This window comes from Montipora foliosa, chromosome 1 (assembly GCF_036669935.1).
Source record: "Montipora foliosa isolate CH-2021 chromosome 1, ASM3666993v2, whole genome shotgun sequence".
Classification (NCBI taxonomy): Eukaryota; Metazoa; Cnidaria; class Anthozoa; order Scleractinia; family Acroporidae; genus Montipora; species Montipora foliosa.
In genome coordinates, this window is record NC_090869.1 from 27,514,303 (window position 1) to 27,532,532 (window position 18,230).

The 18,230-nt window shown below is 39.5% G+C and overlaps 1 protein-coding gene across 1 annotated transcript in view; it reads left to right on the forward strand.

Moving 5' to 3' along the window:
- Positions 1 to 1,952: 1,952 nt before the first annotated feature.
- The window catches only part of LOC137976720 (uncharacterized), a 21,361-nt gene continuing 5,083 nt past the window's right edge, over positions 1,953 to 18,230 (forward strand). Inside the window, exons 1-12 of the mRNA XM_068824073.1 lie at positions 1,953 to 2,126; positions 6,154 to 6,278; positions 7,330 to 7,395; positions 8,104 to 8,161; positions 8,919 to 8,996; positions 9,470 to 9,570; positions 10,012 to 10,108; positions 10,782 to 10,856; positions 11,556 to 11,645; positions 12,202 to 12,259; positions 12,677 to 12,795; positions 17,761 to 17,841. Of these exons, the coding sequence (XP_068680174.1) occupies positions 2,043 to 2,126; positions 6,154 to 6,278; positions 7,330 to 7,395; positions 8,104 to 8,161; positions 8,919 to 8,996; positions 9,470 to 9,570; positions 10,012 to 10,108; positions 10,782 to 10,856; positions 11,556 to 11,645; positions 12,202 to 12,259; positions 12,677 to 12,795; positions 17,761 to 17,841 (1,032 nt within the window). The 5' untranslated portion in view covers positions 1,953 to 2,042. The remainder of the gene's footprint in view (positions 2,127 to 6,153; positions 6,279 to 7,329; positions 7,396 to 8,103; positions 8,162 to 8,918; positions 8,997 to 9,469; positions 9,571 to 10,011; positions 10,109 to 10,781; positions 10,857 to 11,555; positions 11,646 to 12,201; positions 12,260 to 12,676; positions 12,796 to 17,760; positions 17,842 to 18,230) is intronic.

Genomic DNA, 18,230 nt, shown 5'->3' on the forward strand with positions numbered 1-18,230 from the left:
GAAAAAATGTAGCGTGACAATCTTAAGTCATGGTGTACATCATGTCGTTCTCCTATTGTCGCATACCGGAAGGACAAATCGCTCAAAAACATTTCATCCAGAGCCAAAATTCTTTCCAAAGACTAAAACAGCAAAAACGGGGAGTTATAATTATGTGGCAAGGACGGTAAAAATAGACCTCTTTCATAATGGCGGCCAAATAAAACGGTGTAAAGGAGGATGACCACAACTACGAAAATCGTACCATGTAAATCGGCCCTAAGTAAGAAATATCATTTTCCACTGTTGATAAAAACAGATTATTGCAAGCATTATGGGATTGAAATGCGGTCAGACACATGGCTAAAATGTCTTTGTCTTTGTCCGCATATTATCCTACAATGCCTTGGGCGTGACGTCAATTGAAAAGAGTGCTATTATTGTTGTTTCATTTGGTACAATAACAACGTCTACTGGTTCCCGCATTATTGTTGTCTTGCCTTCGATGTAGGGTCTCCGTTCGTCGGCCAATTTATAAAGTGATAAAGGTAGAGTAAAGTCACTTTATTCAACGTCGGTAGTTCCTTCAGTTACGAAGCTGGTATCAGTGAAAGCCGACGGCGCGCCCTTTACACCCCCTTCTTCTGTCAGTGCTCTGTTTAAAGGGCATTTAAAGCTATAGCTACACGGATCAGAATTAAGTCGAAAAAGACGTTGGAGTCACCGAGGATCGAACCAGGTACCTCTTGCTCAGCCGAGCACTAACCAACTGAACTACGCCTGCTCCTAAATCCTCGGCACATGCGAAAATTTTTATGCCATTCACCTCTTCGTGATAACTGTTTTGCTGACAAAATTCTCCCACGAAGCACTAGTTTGACTCAGAACCTCCGACAGTCAAGGTTCCCACCACTGAGTCAAGAAAAACGATTTACTTTTTCAAATATTAATTCCTTAAAAAAAAAAACATAAGCAGAAGTCACGACGTTTCGACCTCTCCGAGGTCATTTTCAAGTGAGTAAGTTTTCTAAATTCTCCAAATTAGCATAAATATGTTGAAACAAGTTAAAAAACGATTAAAATGTGGCGAAAGGTAAAAATGTGATACAATATGTAAAAAAGTGTTAAAAATATATACAATGGAAAAGAATAAAAGAATAAAATAATCGTAGCAAGAATTGTTCTAAACAAGTATAATTTGGAAAATTTAGAAAACTTACTCACTTGAAAATGTGGAAACGTCGTGACTTCTTAGCGCTAGTTTTTATTTCAAAGTCGATTTCTAAGAAACTACTTTTAAGCAGAAGGAACACAATAACTTGCAAACGTTCTGCAAATCCATACCTCCTTCCAGTTCCCGCGCAAAATAAACGAAGACCCCTTTTCGCTCCAATGAGGCTCACTGACATGACCTTGAGTAAACTTGTTAGCAGCTTTACAGTCGCGTGTCAGGGCCCATCGGTGTTGTTTATTTCTCATGAATGAGCGCAAATACCGGCCGTTTTAATTACTCAATTATTACTAGATATGACATTCTTTCGTTTATAACATTACTTCAGTGGTACTTCGGTTGTAGCCCACACTGAGCTGCTAAGCTACAAAAGGTGAAGACAAACGTTCTTTCTACAGACATGTCAAATACCTGTCGTTTTATGTTTGCGCATTCATGTTTGCTCCTCTTCTTTCTCCGTGATATGACGAGAACGGACCAAGAGTTAAGACGAATTTTAACATTTTGAGCAACGGTGCTACATATGTAAGATCTCCTACATTGTAACAACACAAAAGATGGAGTGTTCTCTAATCGAAACATGGTTGGTGAAAATAAATTGTAACAGGTTTAATATTTTATGGCGGACCACGTGGACATGGAAAGGAAAAGGTCATAATAAGCCAAACATTCCTTCGTGGCTTTGGTGCGCACTTAGCTAATAAGTCATGTGATACTGAGAAAACTATGATATATAAAGTGGCTATTTTGTTTAAAGTCGTAAGCATTGGCAGTGTGGTATAGAAGGAAATAATTTGCGCAGAAGCAAATAACAATTCTTTGAGCCTTCACGATGTCAACAAACCGAAAATTCACTTGGAAAGAGCTCGCTTCCTTGAATCAGGAGCACAATGCGCATGTGGCCGTTCGTGGAAAGGTAAAAATGATCTTTAGATGTGTAAGTACTGAAAAAAATCATGTCAAGGTCGCCGGCACTGTATGGCTATCTGATTTCAAACTGACTGGAAATAATCACAGGTTATGAGAAAGTGGAAAAACAATTGATATTTAGAATGGTACTGAAATAAATGAGATCAGAAGCTCATGACCTACTAGAAGCGTTTAATTCTGGTTCAGAGCTAGGGTTTTATGACTTTAAAATTTTCTTTATTTCGATATAACGTCACTCGTGCACTTTCCAGCGCGTGCAGCTTCTATCGTATTTTTGTCCATATTTGGGGATAAAGTTGGTGTCCTAAAATCCCAAGCTTTGTTCCAAGAAAAAGAGTTGCAAGTTACACGCTTCAAGGTCATTTGCTTCTGGTGAGTTGCATTCTTGTAGAAAATGGGACACGTAATTTGCAAATAACCTTTGAAGTTTTCTTAAGAAGTAGTAAGGTGCTTAAGGTCGAATGAAGAGAAACTCACAAAAAGGGTATTTTACTAAACTGCCGAGCCCTGGCAATTGTAATTCCAATCCAACGACACTCTTTATGTCCTAACGCTGCCTAAATGCTTTGGAAATTGCTCCGTTACGAGCAAGGCAAACTGAGAAACTGTTTACATATACATTTATTGTGTCGGTGACCTTTTCTATAGTGCTCCAGGTCCAAACGCGGTTGCAAAACCGTCTTTAAATTTTAACTTGGACGTTTTTTTCCCAGGCCGTTGTAAAAAGCAAAAAAAGAAAAGACTTGACTGCACACGTGGCCTCTAAAATCTCAAAGAAAATCCTGTCATTTATGCTTGCCAACGCAAATGCCAGGTACTTGAATGAAAAATGCTGGTCTAGCTTGGCTCTTCTTGGTTGTAACTGTAAAACACATGATGAAACTGCAAAAATGTCCCCCTGTCTGGAAAACATGTGACCCTTGCTGTTACTTTTACGCAATTTCAGTTGGAAATGATTATCCAAGGGCGTTTACGAAAGAAATTACTAACTGAAAGAATTCACTGACAAGCTGCTCCTCTTTCATACTGCTTTACTGCGTCCTTGCAATCCACCTGTGATGATGCTTCCCAGCATCCCACCGTTTTAAGCACGTGAAGATCATTTGACTTCCACGTGTTTGCCTTTTTGTAACGCAATGGAGATCTGACTCGCAATAAACGGTTTGCACATGCAATTGTTTTTAACGTTCATATTGTAGAAAGATTACAACTATAACACTCGTTCTTCAGTTACTCGTCCTTTCACTCCATTTTGGCAACAGCTGTCGCAATTGTACAACTCTGCAACTAACTAACGTACAACAGCCTTTTCATGCCAACCAAAGCCGACCTGTCAAACTTGTCATTAATCCGGCATGCATCAAGTAATACCCACAAGCCAAATATGAGAGAACAACCCTCTTTGAATCAACAATTACACCATGTCAATCTAAAACTATCTTTTTAATTCCCACACTTTCACGCTATACTTCATTACGTTGTTACTATTTTCACACTAGCATTCTCTATTTACTATAAATTCAGCTTCCATTCCTTTGTATTCTGACTAACTGAGGATGGCTGAAGTTTCGGTCGAAACATGTATTATAAACTCAAATTTCAACATTCCCCTTTAATAGGCGAGTTTCCGCGGTATGTAACAATGTCCTTTTCACACCAAAGTCATAATAGAAGAAAACGTTTCTCAAAGATGTTACTGGTGGACTCGGAAGTGCAACCAATACCAAAATATAAACTTAAACACTTATTTTTCACTTTTATAACAACGAACACTGAAACAACAACTCACAGGTGTTAAAAAAAAGGAATAACTACAAGCCAATTCTACTTTTGTTCATTTTAATCACAGCCGAATCTTGACGACAGAGCTATTATTGAGCATGGAGGCCTTCCTCCGTAGCAACTGAACAGCGCTGTAGGTAAACTTTTCATGAACCTCAAAATTAATCATGACTTAAAACAGTCGTAAAACTATTAAAGTTTATTAACATTTGATTTTATGCTTCTCCCCGGTAAGAAGAGAACTCATGGAAAACGAAAATCGAAGACCGAACACCCAAAAAAGGAGAACCCCCAGAAAATGTAATTCCCGTTGTTTACAATGGACCATTTAAGTCATTTCTGGTGAGTTATTGCAAGTTTAGACATACCATACTGCGCTAGTCTGAAGAATAATGCGTGTAACGTACAAAGTTACGTTTCAAGGAAAAGCGAACGTTTCGACACTCCTGCTGGAGTCTCCTCCATTACCTGAGATCTAAGGTTGAGACAAGAGTTCTTTTCTGTTTACTCATTAGTGTCCTTTCCGTTCAATGAGATGTAAATATGTTTTTGAACGCCCTCGTCATGGTTTATTTAAGATGCATGGCAGAGATGATGTGCCAAGCTTTTAACCTCTTCCCCTGATCATGCCGGGAGCTCGTGCCCAGTATGACGGCTTATGTCACCTATTCCCAGGGATAAGTCGATAATAAAGTGCCTATGTGTCACTTGTTGATGTTTTCTAATGCACACGGCAAAAGATTATTCCCTCTTGAGTATCTCAGTTTCAAAGCTTTGCAAACGACAACTTTGGATGCTTAAGAGTTTTTTCGACGTTTACAGCAAATTTAAAGTATACACATGACCTCGGTATAGAGAGAAGAAAATGTACAAGCGACTCGAAACCGGTAGATTGGAAAAGATAAAGTTTTTGGAAGAAGAACGGAAATAATGTACTACTGGTGTGTCCAAGCAAAAACCAAGCTGTGAGACATCATTGAAGACAACTGCATAACAAATTTGCCTGAAAGCATTAATCTGTCGAAGACACACTGCAATTTTCTCTTTCTTCAGTTGAAAACAAGTAGATGTATAGTATTTGATTAGATTTGCTTTGGTAGAGTCTATCACTTTTAATTTAATTGGCCGAAGGGGCATATGTTGAGAGGAATAACTATGTTCTTTTGTTTGGCACTCCTATATTAATACCAGCGCCGCCACCAGCTTTTCCATCAGCAATGATTGTAGTTAGATTGTTAGCAGTCCCTCTCTAGAGATAGTCGCGAGAGCGCGCAAAATAGCTGAGAGCGCACAGCGCGGCGAGACTGGAGCGAGGAGAAAAAAACGAGAAGAGACTGGCGCCCCCTCCGCTCGTTCGCTCCAGTTATCCGCTTTCTCTCAGCTATTTCGCGCGCCCTCCCTCGCGACTAGTCTCTTCTCGTTTTTTTCTCCTCGCTCCAGTCTCGCCGCGCTGTGCGCTCTCGGCTATTTCGCGCGCTCTCGCGACTATCTCTAGAAAGGGATTGCTAGCATTCTAGATCGTAGTTGACAGTAGCAATAGTGGGGGTTTTGTACAGTATTCCTTTGAAAGAACACCAGAAACCGAGCCTAACGAGAAATAATGCCAGAGGGCACACAAAGATGAGGTTTCCTTCCTTTTCCTCGAACCCGTGAAGTATCGGATCATTTTTGTGGACAGTTGGCTCTTTACATTCCAAGAGCAAAGATGCCAAGATAATTATAGGGAGAAATCATTACTTCTTATTTCAGTTATCAATAAAGTTCATTCATCTATACTCTGCTCATCAGATATAAACAATAATTTTTCTTCAGTATTTATTTCCTATATTGAAAGAACTGCGCTCTTTTTTTTCTGTATGATTTCTCTCTTCTTTTGGACTTTATTAACCACTCTTGTCCCATGCAATTCGTCCATTTACACATGACATGCACATTTCGTCCAAAATATCTTCTTTTGTTGGAGATTGGGATCACCCGTACTGCTCTTGGAAAATGGGGCAAAACCAGTAAATTTCCTTCCAGAATTTAATTAAGGAAATTAAAATGTACAATGGAAATTAAAGCAAAAAGAGAAATTGAAATTTGAGACCCCTGGGAGCTTTTTGCAGTTAGCCCCTCTTCAGCTCCCGATACTTGATTCCCTGCCCCCCCCCCCCCCCGATATTTAGGAACGGAGAATCCCTGAATCCCTGAATCCATTCATTTTTGTTGCATTTGTTTGGTTGTGTCAGGTTTATGATATCAGCAAATTTATCAGCAAACACCCTGGAGGAAGCGACATTTTACACATGGCAGCAGGAAAGGATATCACAATTCCCTTCGAGTGCTACCATACATTCAGCAGTTTAGCTCCCAAGTGAGTTAGGGACGGAGGAAGGAGAGAGGGGGAGGGGGGCAGGGGGGCTTAATTTGCAATAACAGGAGTCCATTACCCAGGAGTAAGAATCTAGTATCAGGTTTGTCCCCATCAGCGTCTGGAAAATGTCTATTTTTAAACCAAGTTTTGCGGGAAAAGCAATAGATCAAATGTTGTACCCAATTCAAATCTCCCGGGGTTAAGGTTCTTTATGTATGATTTGCTACTTGCATTACAATGTAGCATATATATTTCAATGAAATGAAATACCTGAGACAAAACGTTTTATTTTCAAAGGGTTTGAATTGGGTACAACATTGAATTAGCCGATTTGGTCTGTTGTTTATTTCCCCGCCAACACTTTTTTCACGCTGATGGTGGTGACCAATGGCCAATTTGGGTTAATGTTACTCCTGGGTGATGGACCCTAGAAATAATCTAGTACCCATGAGCCCTTTTTAGATCCGCATGAAAAGCCTCCCATCATAGTTAATATATGGACATGGTTATGAAACTCGACATGTTTACAGACCATACCCTTTTTTCTAAAATTTAAAGTTTCGATAAATTTAATCAAAACTCAGTTGTGAACCGAGGAGTGCGACAGTACTGCTCTCGCTTTCGGGGTTTCATAACCAGGCCATCTACATGAACTCTCTTTTGTTGGTTTAGGTTTAAAGGAAACATCCTCCTTTGCTGATCATGTAAATAAGAGGCATTAGGGTATGAAGCGCCAAAGATGAGAATATTGTTTTAGTTTCACTATCCATCAATCAATCAGTCTTCATTGGTTATAGACGAACTTCTTTTGGATATGCGAAGTCCTGCGGCGCGTTAACAGCAAAATTTCGAAGTAAAATTTTGTTTGGGTGTGGATGAGAGGAGGTGAGGAGGTGTAGACAAGGAGAAGAAATTTGGCGAAGAAAAACTATTTGAGGTTGAGGGCACTTTTTATACATAACTCACTGATCTATCATGAGGTGCAAACCGGAAAAAATCAGTTTTACCAAGAAGATGATCGACATTTTAAATTGCATTTTCCCTTTAACAGAACATTGGAGAACTATTATGTTGGAGATCTGGTTTCTAGCAGAAAACCGACTTTTCAAGAACCTGGGTAAGCTAACTGTTTTTTCCATTTATGAAATAATTCAAAGCCGACAATAAGGACTGGACTTTGTTGATTCCAAGGACTTGAGGAAAGGAAGACAGGGAGAGAAACGTATAAGGGAAGGTTTGCAAATTTCATGAAAGTTATTTTTAGAAACTGGAGTCGATTTACTTTAACATATGCGTACGCAACTGCATCACGTCAGTCACGCCTCAGACTAGCGGAACGCTATGTTTTAAATTTATCCCTGAAGGTCGAGTGTGCCGACCTCTGCCCACGCGAAAATGATACTTCTGCCACTTTTATTTTTTTCATTTCAAAGTGATTTGGAAATTTACATATCCCAAGGACCAGACTTGGCGTGTTTGCCCAGTAAATTTATCTTGCTTGAAGTCAAAATTTGCTCGATTCAGAGGCTTTCATCTCAGAATAAAGCGCGAGATGTTTTTCAGTTTATTTGGAAATATTGACAATTCTCATACATTTAATTTTTTTTCAACATTCACTTGATTGTCATGGCTATTTTGATTGGCTGGATACCTTGTAATATAATTATCTTAATCTAGACTTGTTTCAAGATCCTGTTCGAACTCAGTAAATCTTTATTTAAATAATTTCCAGTCGAAGGAGAGGACTGCAGTTAATTTACTAATGCTCTTAATTGATCCAAATATCTTCTATAAATGTACGTGCTGTTGGTCCTTGTTATTTTAGGCCATTCTATAATACATTACGTGATAGAGTGCAGAAATACTTCGAAGAAACAAAGCAGGTAAGTTGTGACTTTCTACAAAACGCTTAAAAGTATTGGAATGGCAGGCGTTGGGCGACATTACCGACTTTTGGATTAAGAGTCTGCTATATTATCAATAAGTAATATTACTCTAATTAATGCTGTCCAATTTGAAAATAATGGGACGAAAAAAAATCCTGAGGACCATTTTGTTTAGTCCAGTTGATTTCCAATCGGACAGTCATAGAGTCCTCTTACCTATAAATTATAAAGCTGCTGAGGAAGCTATGTAACTAACCAACCAATAAGCTTTCAGCACTTTTGACTTTTTTAGATAGATAACGATATAAAGTTTCTGCTTTTCGGTTGTAAATGCAAGCTGTAAGTAGCAGAAAAACAAAGCGATTTACATGATAAAAATAGTGAGGTGTATATTCAATGAAACCAACTGGCAGCCTCGCTGTCGGTCACTGAGCCAACAATTATAACACGGCGTATTGAGATCGTTTATGTCGGTCTTTTATCCTCTCTTGTTGGGAGCAACACACAGAATAAATAAATTTACTCTTTAAATTTTTAACATGACTGATGCAAAGCTAGCGAAGCGCCACCTATTCTGGCAAATTAAAAGTACCTGAAAAGATAACATTGCTTTGTAAACTCGATGGCTGCGAAGTAATCAGGGCCTTAACAAGCTTTGCGCACATTAAAGAAATTGAAAGAGATGCCGCTGTATGATTCCAATGTAGTTCGTCATCAGCATTCTCTTTGAAGTCTTTTGTGTGTCTTCTAACAGGATTCTAAGAATTCCCCATGGATATGGCTCAGAGTGATCACTGCACCAACAATTATGATACTCATGTGGTTTGCTCAGGTCAGTTGAAAAGCCATGTTTTAGATATTTGCTCTTTGCCTGAAGTCCACAACTAAGAAGTCTTGATCTGCCGGGTGGAATGCGGCCCATCAGTGTATTTAAACCCCGGCTACACGTTGTATCAGTGTTAGAAGAAAACGCGTCCCAAGACTGTTATCAGAAAGGATACGCATGTAACGTTGTTGGAAACACGTCTTTTGTATCATGACCATGATTTTGCATGAAGCACGTGCAATCCTCGTCAGTGTAGCTACTTGGTTGCAGACCAATCAGAGGCGGTGTGGTAATCAAAACCAATCTGATTGGCCATAACTTGGAGGGACCCGTATTCTTAATTTTGATATTATACAGTAAACCGATTGGTCAAGGCCAAATGAGAGAGATCGACACTTTTGGATTATGAGCTTCTGCTCTTTGCGCCTCTTGCGTAAATTTTCACATGTCATGTGCTCTCTTGATATTCACATCCGCAGATGTTCTGGCTTTCCCACAGTTTTGTCCTCTGCGCTGTTGCAGCATCTGTTATGGGGTTGTGCCAGTCAATGATATCTTTGCTCAATTTTCACGATGCAAGGTTGGTAATAGTGTGTTATTGATTTCTAGCAGTGTACGCCACAGCCCATGATTAATATTCCAGTATATTTTGCACAGTTTGGACACACAGCCTGCCAAAATGTTAAGGCAAATAAACCTTCATCACGTTTGGTGTGGAGTTTTCATGATTGCCTTGATCCTGTTCTGTGACATAATTTGCGGACGGAATCTTATGGAAAAACAGCCTAACTTTTCCACGAATGAAGTGCCAGATAAAACGTGACAGCAAACGACACTGAACAAACAGATATAAGACATACAACGAAGATAACAAACCTCCGCTAACACAACTGATTTATTGTCATGCAAACGCTTTACAAGACTGAAAAAAACTGATTATACATATATACGGTATAAAAACACTCTTAATCAACTTCCGTTGATATCTTGAGTAAGATGCTTAATTTTATTTTTATTTCAGTCATTTTTCTATTACAAGAAGCCCCCTTGTATGGAGAACGATTTGTCACTTGGAGGATTTCTTAAATGGAATTTCCTACTATGTTTGGATGCATAAGGTTTACTACAATACCAGTTAAATAATATGTATATGTAGAGAGGGAGAGCAAACCGGTGCTTGTTAAACAAGACAAAACAAAAAAAAAAACAAAATAAATAAGTAAGTTAGTAAAGAAAGAAAGAAAGATATATCGCAAAAAGCATGGACGACGAAGCGAATAATGACCGGCTGCGATTGGATACGTTTGGCCCTTTTTCTTTAAGGACCTCAAAGCTTGAAGTCTGTTTCACTGTATCGCTTTTATCACAAGATCTCCTGCTGAACATGAAACCAGCTTTTATTTACAACGAGAAAAAATTAAAGTGTTCAAAGATATTCGGATTTCCTTTAATCCCCGGATGCCAGAGATTGAATGCCATTCATGCACTTTATTTGTCATTTTTTTGATAATATCAACGTAGTCTTGTGAGCAGTGTAGTCGCAAAAATGCCTTCCAGTAGTCAGTCTTAGATTATCCCTGGGAGGGGAGGAGTAATCCCGAGGCACATGACATGTTTACCTGTTAGTCCGTGCAATCGCCTTAAGAATAAATTCTTGCAAAAACATTCAACTTTTTCTTGGTAAGTCCTTGATCTTTCTTCCTAAAATTCTTTGTGAACAATGTACACATGCAGTGTCCCGCAACCCCGCTATAGATAATTGTTTCTTTTTTTTTCCCGTTCTATATATAGCACATATTTAGCCATCATCCTTACACCAATGTTGATGGTTTTGATCCTGATATAGATATCATGACATCAAATCCTGTAAGTATTGAAAACATTTTTTTTATTGCTGTCTAGCAACAACCTACTCACGGCTTTGCCATACAACAAAAGGGGAATGTGAGGAAAAATAGCGAATAGCCCGAATTTGACCCTCGTACAACGACGAGTTTTTGCAATCTATCATTAGCTCTGAGTCATACTGCGTGGTTATTATGTTCATGCACGGACGACACCTTGGTCAGTTTTCGAGAAAATGGACCGAGTGGTCATGGGAACAAGAGATAAAAATAACCATCGCAGCATAGGCCTAATCTAAAAATAACTTTTAGGTCGGGGCACTGGGATTCGCTCTTTTACGTAATGCTCTCTTGAGGACACTTATTGACAGTTTCCATTTGGACCCGTCCCCAGAGCCCCTGTTGTTTGTATTGGCACAAGGTTGGGCTCTGGCTCTACCTAGGTTAAAAGAAGAGAATAGCTTATCAAATTTGTTCATTAGTGTTGCTTTTGATTGGAACGTAACCGTGTCAATTCCATCAATTCCACTGCGCGTACGTTACGCCCTACTTCTAGTTTTCAGATTTGAAAACTTAACTACTTCTTGTACGATTTCGCTTTCGCCAAGCGGTACGGTTCGGGTGAAATCGCAGGAGATGAAACCAGCTTAATCAATTTCTATGTTAAAGTGAATTCACCCTATATATTTTAATGCTTTGCCTTTTAAAAATTCCCTTTCAGACGACAGATATAAGGCGTATTAAAAAGAGTCAAGTATGGATGCCTCGTTTCTTCTATCAACATATCTTCGCCCCCTCGGTGTATTTCATGGTAGGTAGACTGAAGGTCGACTGAGTGTCATCTTGAAGCATATCGCATGAGTGCTTGCAATTTTGCCTGAATGAGAGGAGGCAGCTGCGAGCACGGTCCGTGCGGACATATATGTACCGGCCAGATCGACAATTGTACAACCTCGTTCCCAGGGCGGAGAAAAGCCCTGGGAACGAGGTTGACAATTGTAGGCACATCGCGAACCCCGAACCCGGCCGGTAGAGCAACTCGTGTTTTGTTAAGTTGCATAATTAATGCAAAAAAGTTAGGGTGAATGGAACCGTTTTTATCGCAAATTCGTCAACTATGTAACTTTTGAATTTTAGTTCAGTGCCAGCACAATAATTTTAATGCGCATTTTCAATTGTATCAGTCGCAATGTCGTGCCCAGCTAACATGTGTAAATAACTTAACCGTATTCCGAACTCAATGAAATCTATTTCTGTTAAGCATTGAAGTTGATAGTTTCAGTAGAATTGCATTGTCCGTTTTTTTTTTTTTTTCAAACAATTTGAGTATTAGCCCTTAAAATGAATGCTTGGTTTTTTACTGACAGGTAAATTGGATCCTCAGAGTTGAAGATCTTGGCATCTTTCTCATTTACAAGGAGACGAGTGAGTTTTAGATGGCACGCAACGATTTTTATTTTGGTCTCACCGTTTGCCGGCTTTCTTCCATATTTGTTAATTCCCTCTTTAAAAAATCGATTAAAGTACACGTTGGATACAACAAAGTCGGCGTGCATAACCAGACACTGAAAAACAAGGTGCAAGCGTAAATGCAACAACCAAAGTTTGATACTTTTAAGACTTTTGACAGAGAGCATTATGTCAGTGTTTAACAATACAGTACTGCATAAAATTAACGTAAAATAAATTACATTACGTAAAGTTTCTCAAATCCAGTAAATTTAAACTGAAGGCACATCAGTACAAGTACATGAAGGACTTAGCTTATGATCTTCTCCTGATAACGATCACCGCATTTCATGTTACATGTAGACTACTTTTCGGATTCTATTTTCGTCCTAGGTACAACTCGGCTAAATCCACCATCCAAATTCCACTGGACTCTCTTTGTTCTTGGCAAGCTCTTCTTCGTTCTTTACCAAATAGTAATTCCTGCCCTAATTCTCGGACCTTGGAAAATGGTAAGTACTCCTGGTAAAGAGCTTTCGCCCGGGGACATTACTTAACTTCAATTTCGTTGATGTTACCCACATTTGTTACCTCACTTTTGTTTGTTACCTCACACAAAGGTGTGCATATTTTTATTGCTGCTTGTTCAAAAAAAGCGTAAATAACGTTTCACCCTTCGTGATTTGCCACACCTTTGTTTATAATTTTACAAGTTTTGTGACATAGTACAATTGCCAACTCCTATGTCTTTGTAAGAAAAAGCTTATCATCCGCGCCTTGCATACGGAACCCGCGCCCGCAGTGCGTGCGGAGGTCAAAACTGTGCTATCCTGTCAATCATTTGCCCTTTCGCTGAAAACGGTGCATCTCTGTGCGTAAATGACGTTGTTGTCGATCTACCCTACGAAAGGACGCCACCAAAGTCTTTTTTCGCGAAGTTAACAAAAATAATCAATCAATCAATCAATCAATCAATCATTTATTTTAACACGTTACGTCAAAGAGCTACAAAACTCGTTCAAAATACGAACGTGTATAAATAAAATCTATAATAATTACAGCCATATAATATAATTCAATTTTAAAAACAACAAAAAGCCACATACTAAAAACGTGACTTGGAAAACTCTAAAACTCGTTCTAAAAGCAGTTAAAAGCTACAATTTCACACTATAAGACACGTTCTAAAAAACTGCAATCGTGCAATTTACTTCTGAAGTCACTAGCATCACTTGAAAGACGCACATGAGAAGGCAAACTGTTCAATAACTTAGTTAATGAATAAGTGACAGAATTCTTCTTAAATTTACAATTAAATTTAGGAAATTCCAAATTCAAGTCCTCGCCTCTTACCCTATACGGTGTATGCCTGTATTTAAAAAGGCTAGCAATATATGTAGGACCCGTACCATTTAGACATTTAAAAAGAAGTATTAAAGCCTGATGTAAGCGCCTACAATATAAAGATGTCATGCTAGCCGCAGTGAGCAGTTCGTCGTATGACATTGACTTGTTGTGCCCGATTAATGTTCTCAAAATATAACAGTTGCCATCTTCGAGACGGGTTGCGTTGACCTGTACCTATGCCTACAAACAAAGGACCACAGTATTCGAGATGAGGTAATGTAAATGCTTTAACAGTTTTATCATTGCATCATGAGAAAGGAAACGCCTTATTCTTCTCAGAGCAGAAGCCTTGGCATAGGCTTTCTTTAGTTGATCTGATATGTGTTCTTTATAGGATAGGTCCTTGTCTAGAGTTACTCCAAGAATCTTAATAGATCGGAGAAATTCTATTTGAGCATTATTAAAAAATAAAGAATAATGATAGGCACAGGGTCCAACAGATAATGCTTGAGTCTTAGCACAGTTCACTGTTAAATAGTTGGACTCAAACCACGACGAAAGAGCCTGGAGATCCTTGTTGAAGGAAAATTCTAGAATGGTGGGAGATACATCTGACAGGTAGGCAGTCGTGTCTTCAGCGTACAGCCGCAATGAGACATTAGGAACACAAAAATTCAAATCATTAATGAATATGTTGAACAACAACGGACCCAATAGTGAACCTTGAGGAACGCCAGATTTAACTGTTTTGAAGTCAGAGCATACGCCATCTAATCTGACACATTGTTGACGACCTAGCAGGTAGGTGGACATCAGTTCCAAGGCACGTGTAGAAAAGTCATAGGCCTTCGACTTCGCGAGCAGAAGGCTATGGTCTATGGCGTCAAACGCTTTGCTCAAGTCCACAGCGACCGCCGCTACAGCTTCCTTGTTATCAATACTGTTCCTCCAATCTTCTGTCATTTTTAGCAATGCAGTGCAGCAAGAGTGAGATTTCATAAATTTGTTTGAAGACAAAACTTTATGAAATGCATTCCAAGTTTGGTCGTAAATGACTTTCTCAAACACTTTAGATAGCGAAGTTAATATTGAGACAGGCGGTAGTTTGCTTTGTCTGTGTCAACTCCCCGCTTAAAGACAGGAGTAAGGCGCGCTTGCTTCCATTCAGACGGCAATGAACGATTCAGGATACAGAAGTTGATCAAATTAGTCACCTTTTAGGCAAGTACTGGGGATCCCAAACGCAAGATTCGTGGTGAAATGCCGTCTACCCCAACTGCCTTTCTCGGATTAAGGTGATCTAAAATGTTACAGATATATGAAGTAATGACTGGGGAGTAATTAAACTCGCTTGAGAAACGAACATTGCTTATTGCCCTTATACTCGGATAGTCAGTGTAGTCAGTGTCAGATCTATGCCCTAGCTGGATAATATTGCCAAAGTAATCACTAAAGACTTCGGCCACACGACCAGAGTCGGAAACAACGCCACTGTCCTCAACGAGGATGACGCCTTGTATGTTTTTACCTGAACTAGTTGGAAAAAGGGGCTTCATTTTCCTCCAAAATTCGCCCGGATGTTTAGCACTCAAGGAGGTGTCACAGAAGAACCTTTTCACAGCATTGCGTTTTAGCGACGTAACTTTGTTACGTTGCCGCTTATAGTCATCCCAAGAAGTAGATGTAGGATTCCGCTTGTGGCGCTTGAATAATTTATTTCGGTGCGAAATTTCACGCAGCAGATCACTGAGGTGATATCCATGGTAACTGGTCGCCTCGAATCCACTTTTTCTTTAGGGGCAAGTGCTGGTCAAGAACATCTTTGAAAAGTGGTCGCCAATGAGCCCATACATCATCGGCATTGTCGAATGTGTAGGCCGAAGACCATGGGACCCTTTTTAAGTCAGCCAAAAAGTCAGGCAATTTAAAATTCTTCATACTCCTAAACTCGATCAAGCGCGGCTTTGGCCTTGAATTCTTATATTTTCGCACTGTAAAGATTAAGTCGTGATCACTCAGTCCAAGGTGTAAAGAGCCACTTGAAGCATAACGTTCCGCATGACTAGTTAACAAGACATCGATGAGACTTTTAGATGTTTTAGTTACTCTTGTCGGATTATCGATTCGGTTTGAGAGACAGAATCGATTACAAAAGTCAACCAGCCTTGTATCAGGAAAACGGCTTTCGTCTCTATTCTCATACATGTCCATATTGAAGTCTCCAAGTAAAAGCAGTTCCCTTCTGGTGTTATACATATTTTCGGCAGCTGTTGATAGGGAAGCGAGAAAGTCAGACTCCTTGCACTTAGTTGGACTTTTGTAACAACCACACACTATAAAGCGACTGTTATTGGAGTCCTTGACATCCAAACAAGTGGACTCAATATTGCTACTTTCAAGTTTTAAGCGTCGATATGCCGAGAGGTCATTCCTGATGTAGGCAAGCAGACCTCCAGCCCCCTTCTTACGATCTTTGCGAATGGTGCGAAATCCTGGGTGTGAAACCAAGTGCGGAGAGACAGTACTGTCAATCTTTGTTTCGGCTAGAAACAGAATATCAAACATATTTCTATTTAGCAACTCTTTGACCTCATCGATTTTGTTAACCACGCTGTTAATGTTTAAGTAACCGATCTTGATATTGAACTTATAGTAGCCACTTATGTTCGATTGGTACCAGTCCAAAGAGTCGCTATCGTTGTCTTCGAGATCGTCATACTGGCTTTTTCTCCTACTTCTATTTAGCTCTGTATCCAAATCAAAAAAGGAATCAGATAGCGGCGGAAGTCCACATCGAGTGCAATTCCAAAGGTTAACATCTAACTTCAATTTTCCTGCTTCGCATTTGTAATGAAAAGATCCAGAACATAGATTGCATGTCAATTCCTTTTGGTTTAGCCGTATAGTTTTATTGCATGCTAAGCAACTCTTCTTGGCTGCAATATTTTGCACTGACTTTTTTCTTCCAGTTTTTGCATCATTAAGACCGGGATGTGTTTCAACGTCACCAGCAAGAACGAGACGATCTGTGACAACCGATTTGGAATAGTAAAGATGACTTAGTTTAGATCTTTTGATCTTCCCGTTGAGTTTTTCTCTTCTTTTACGCTTTGTAATTAATTGTGTCGAGGGTAGCAGGAATTCCTGGCTGATTTCCCATTCAGTGTCAAGCGAGGCCACAATATGAAGATTCCACAGTGCCTGATTCGAGCTTCCATAAAAGAATGAAGTGATAGGACTGATAAGTCTACCGTCATGGAACATTCCATTCTTATGTAAATCCCATCCAAATGAAGCAGACAGTGGATCATTAGACAAGAATTCAGCGCTATTGTTAAGGGCCCGGTCGAATACGATATCAAGATACGAAGTTACCGCCGATCGAGAACCAAAAACTCCATCTGTAGACATAAATAGTGACTCTGATGCAGTAAAAATTCGCCGAGTTATGTGTCCCAACTTTAGGGATGAGCCGACGTACATGTGGTTGGAATAAGTTCGCCCAAGGAACAGTAAAAAGGGCAAAAGCACAGAGACCAAAAAGGCGTGGCTGCTCATTATGAATTGCAATGCAATACAATTTTGATGTCTTCTTACACTTGATTCGAAAATATCATACTGAATTCGTCTGAAAATAGTTAGAAAAAGCACAGACCGATAACATCCAAAACACAACAGCTGTCGTTCGAATCGCCGCTCTCCGGCAACCGGGCCAGTTTTGGCGCCAAAGCTTGTTGACAAAAAAGTTGCCATAAAACCTTTTAAATGGTTTTCTGATCCTTTAATTGCGAACAAATGAAGAGACGTCGGATAGCACAGTTTTTCCGGCCCGTTCGCTGAATTGTGATTGGTCAATTTAAATTTCAGTAGCTCTCACCGTATGCACGGCGCCATTTTGTGAAAAACCCATAGTGAACAATAGATCAATTTGTTTCATATTTTAGTATTTGGAATTAGCCTTCCGCCACTCTACCTCTTACTGGGGACAATCACTTACGTTTTCAAATGATATATTGGGGCTCATCCGGCAACCTGTGAAGGGGCGACATGCTCCAGAGCCTTTAATGAATTCTTTGCCCCCAAAAGATATGCTTAAATTATAAAGTTTTATGAATCATTGGTTCTTTTAGGTTGCTCTGCATATGATCGGAGAAATGGCAGGAGGTTACTGGATATCATTTTTACTTCAGACTCCTCATGTTCTAAGCGAGGTAGGAAGCAACCAATAAACAATCGCGCCGATTTTTCTTAAGAATTTTGATAAATGGAATTTCTGGCGTTTTAAGTGAATAGGAAGATAAGCGATATAGCTTTGTGGCACTACTAAAGCACTGGATCGGGGGCTAGCCTAGCTAGTCGAAAAGCAATGTTGGTAAGATGAAGTACTATATGAGGGATCTCTATCACGTATGTGTTCATTCTAGACCAAAACCTTGATATTGAAATTTGTAAGTGGAATAATTGTTTGAGTATATACCACTCAAGTTGAATAATCAGCCGATTTAATCCATGCCATGAAATTTGCTCCTCGGTAAGCGAAGCAAAACGGGAAGCCATTTTAATAGTTTTTATCCTTTTGTTCAGAGGTGAATAGTACAGC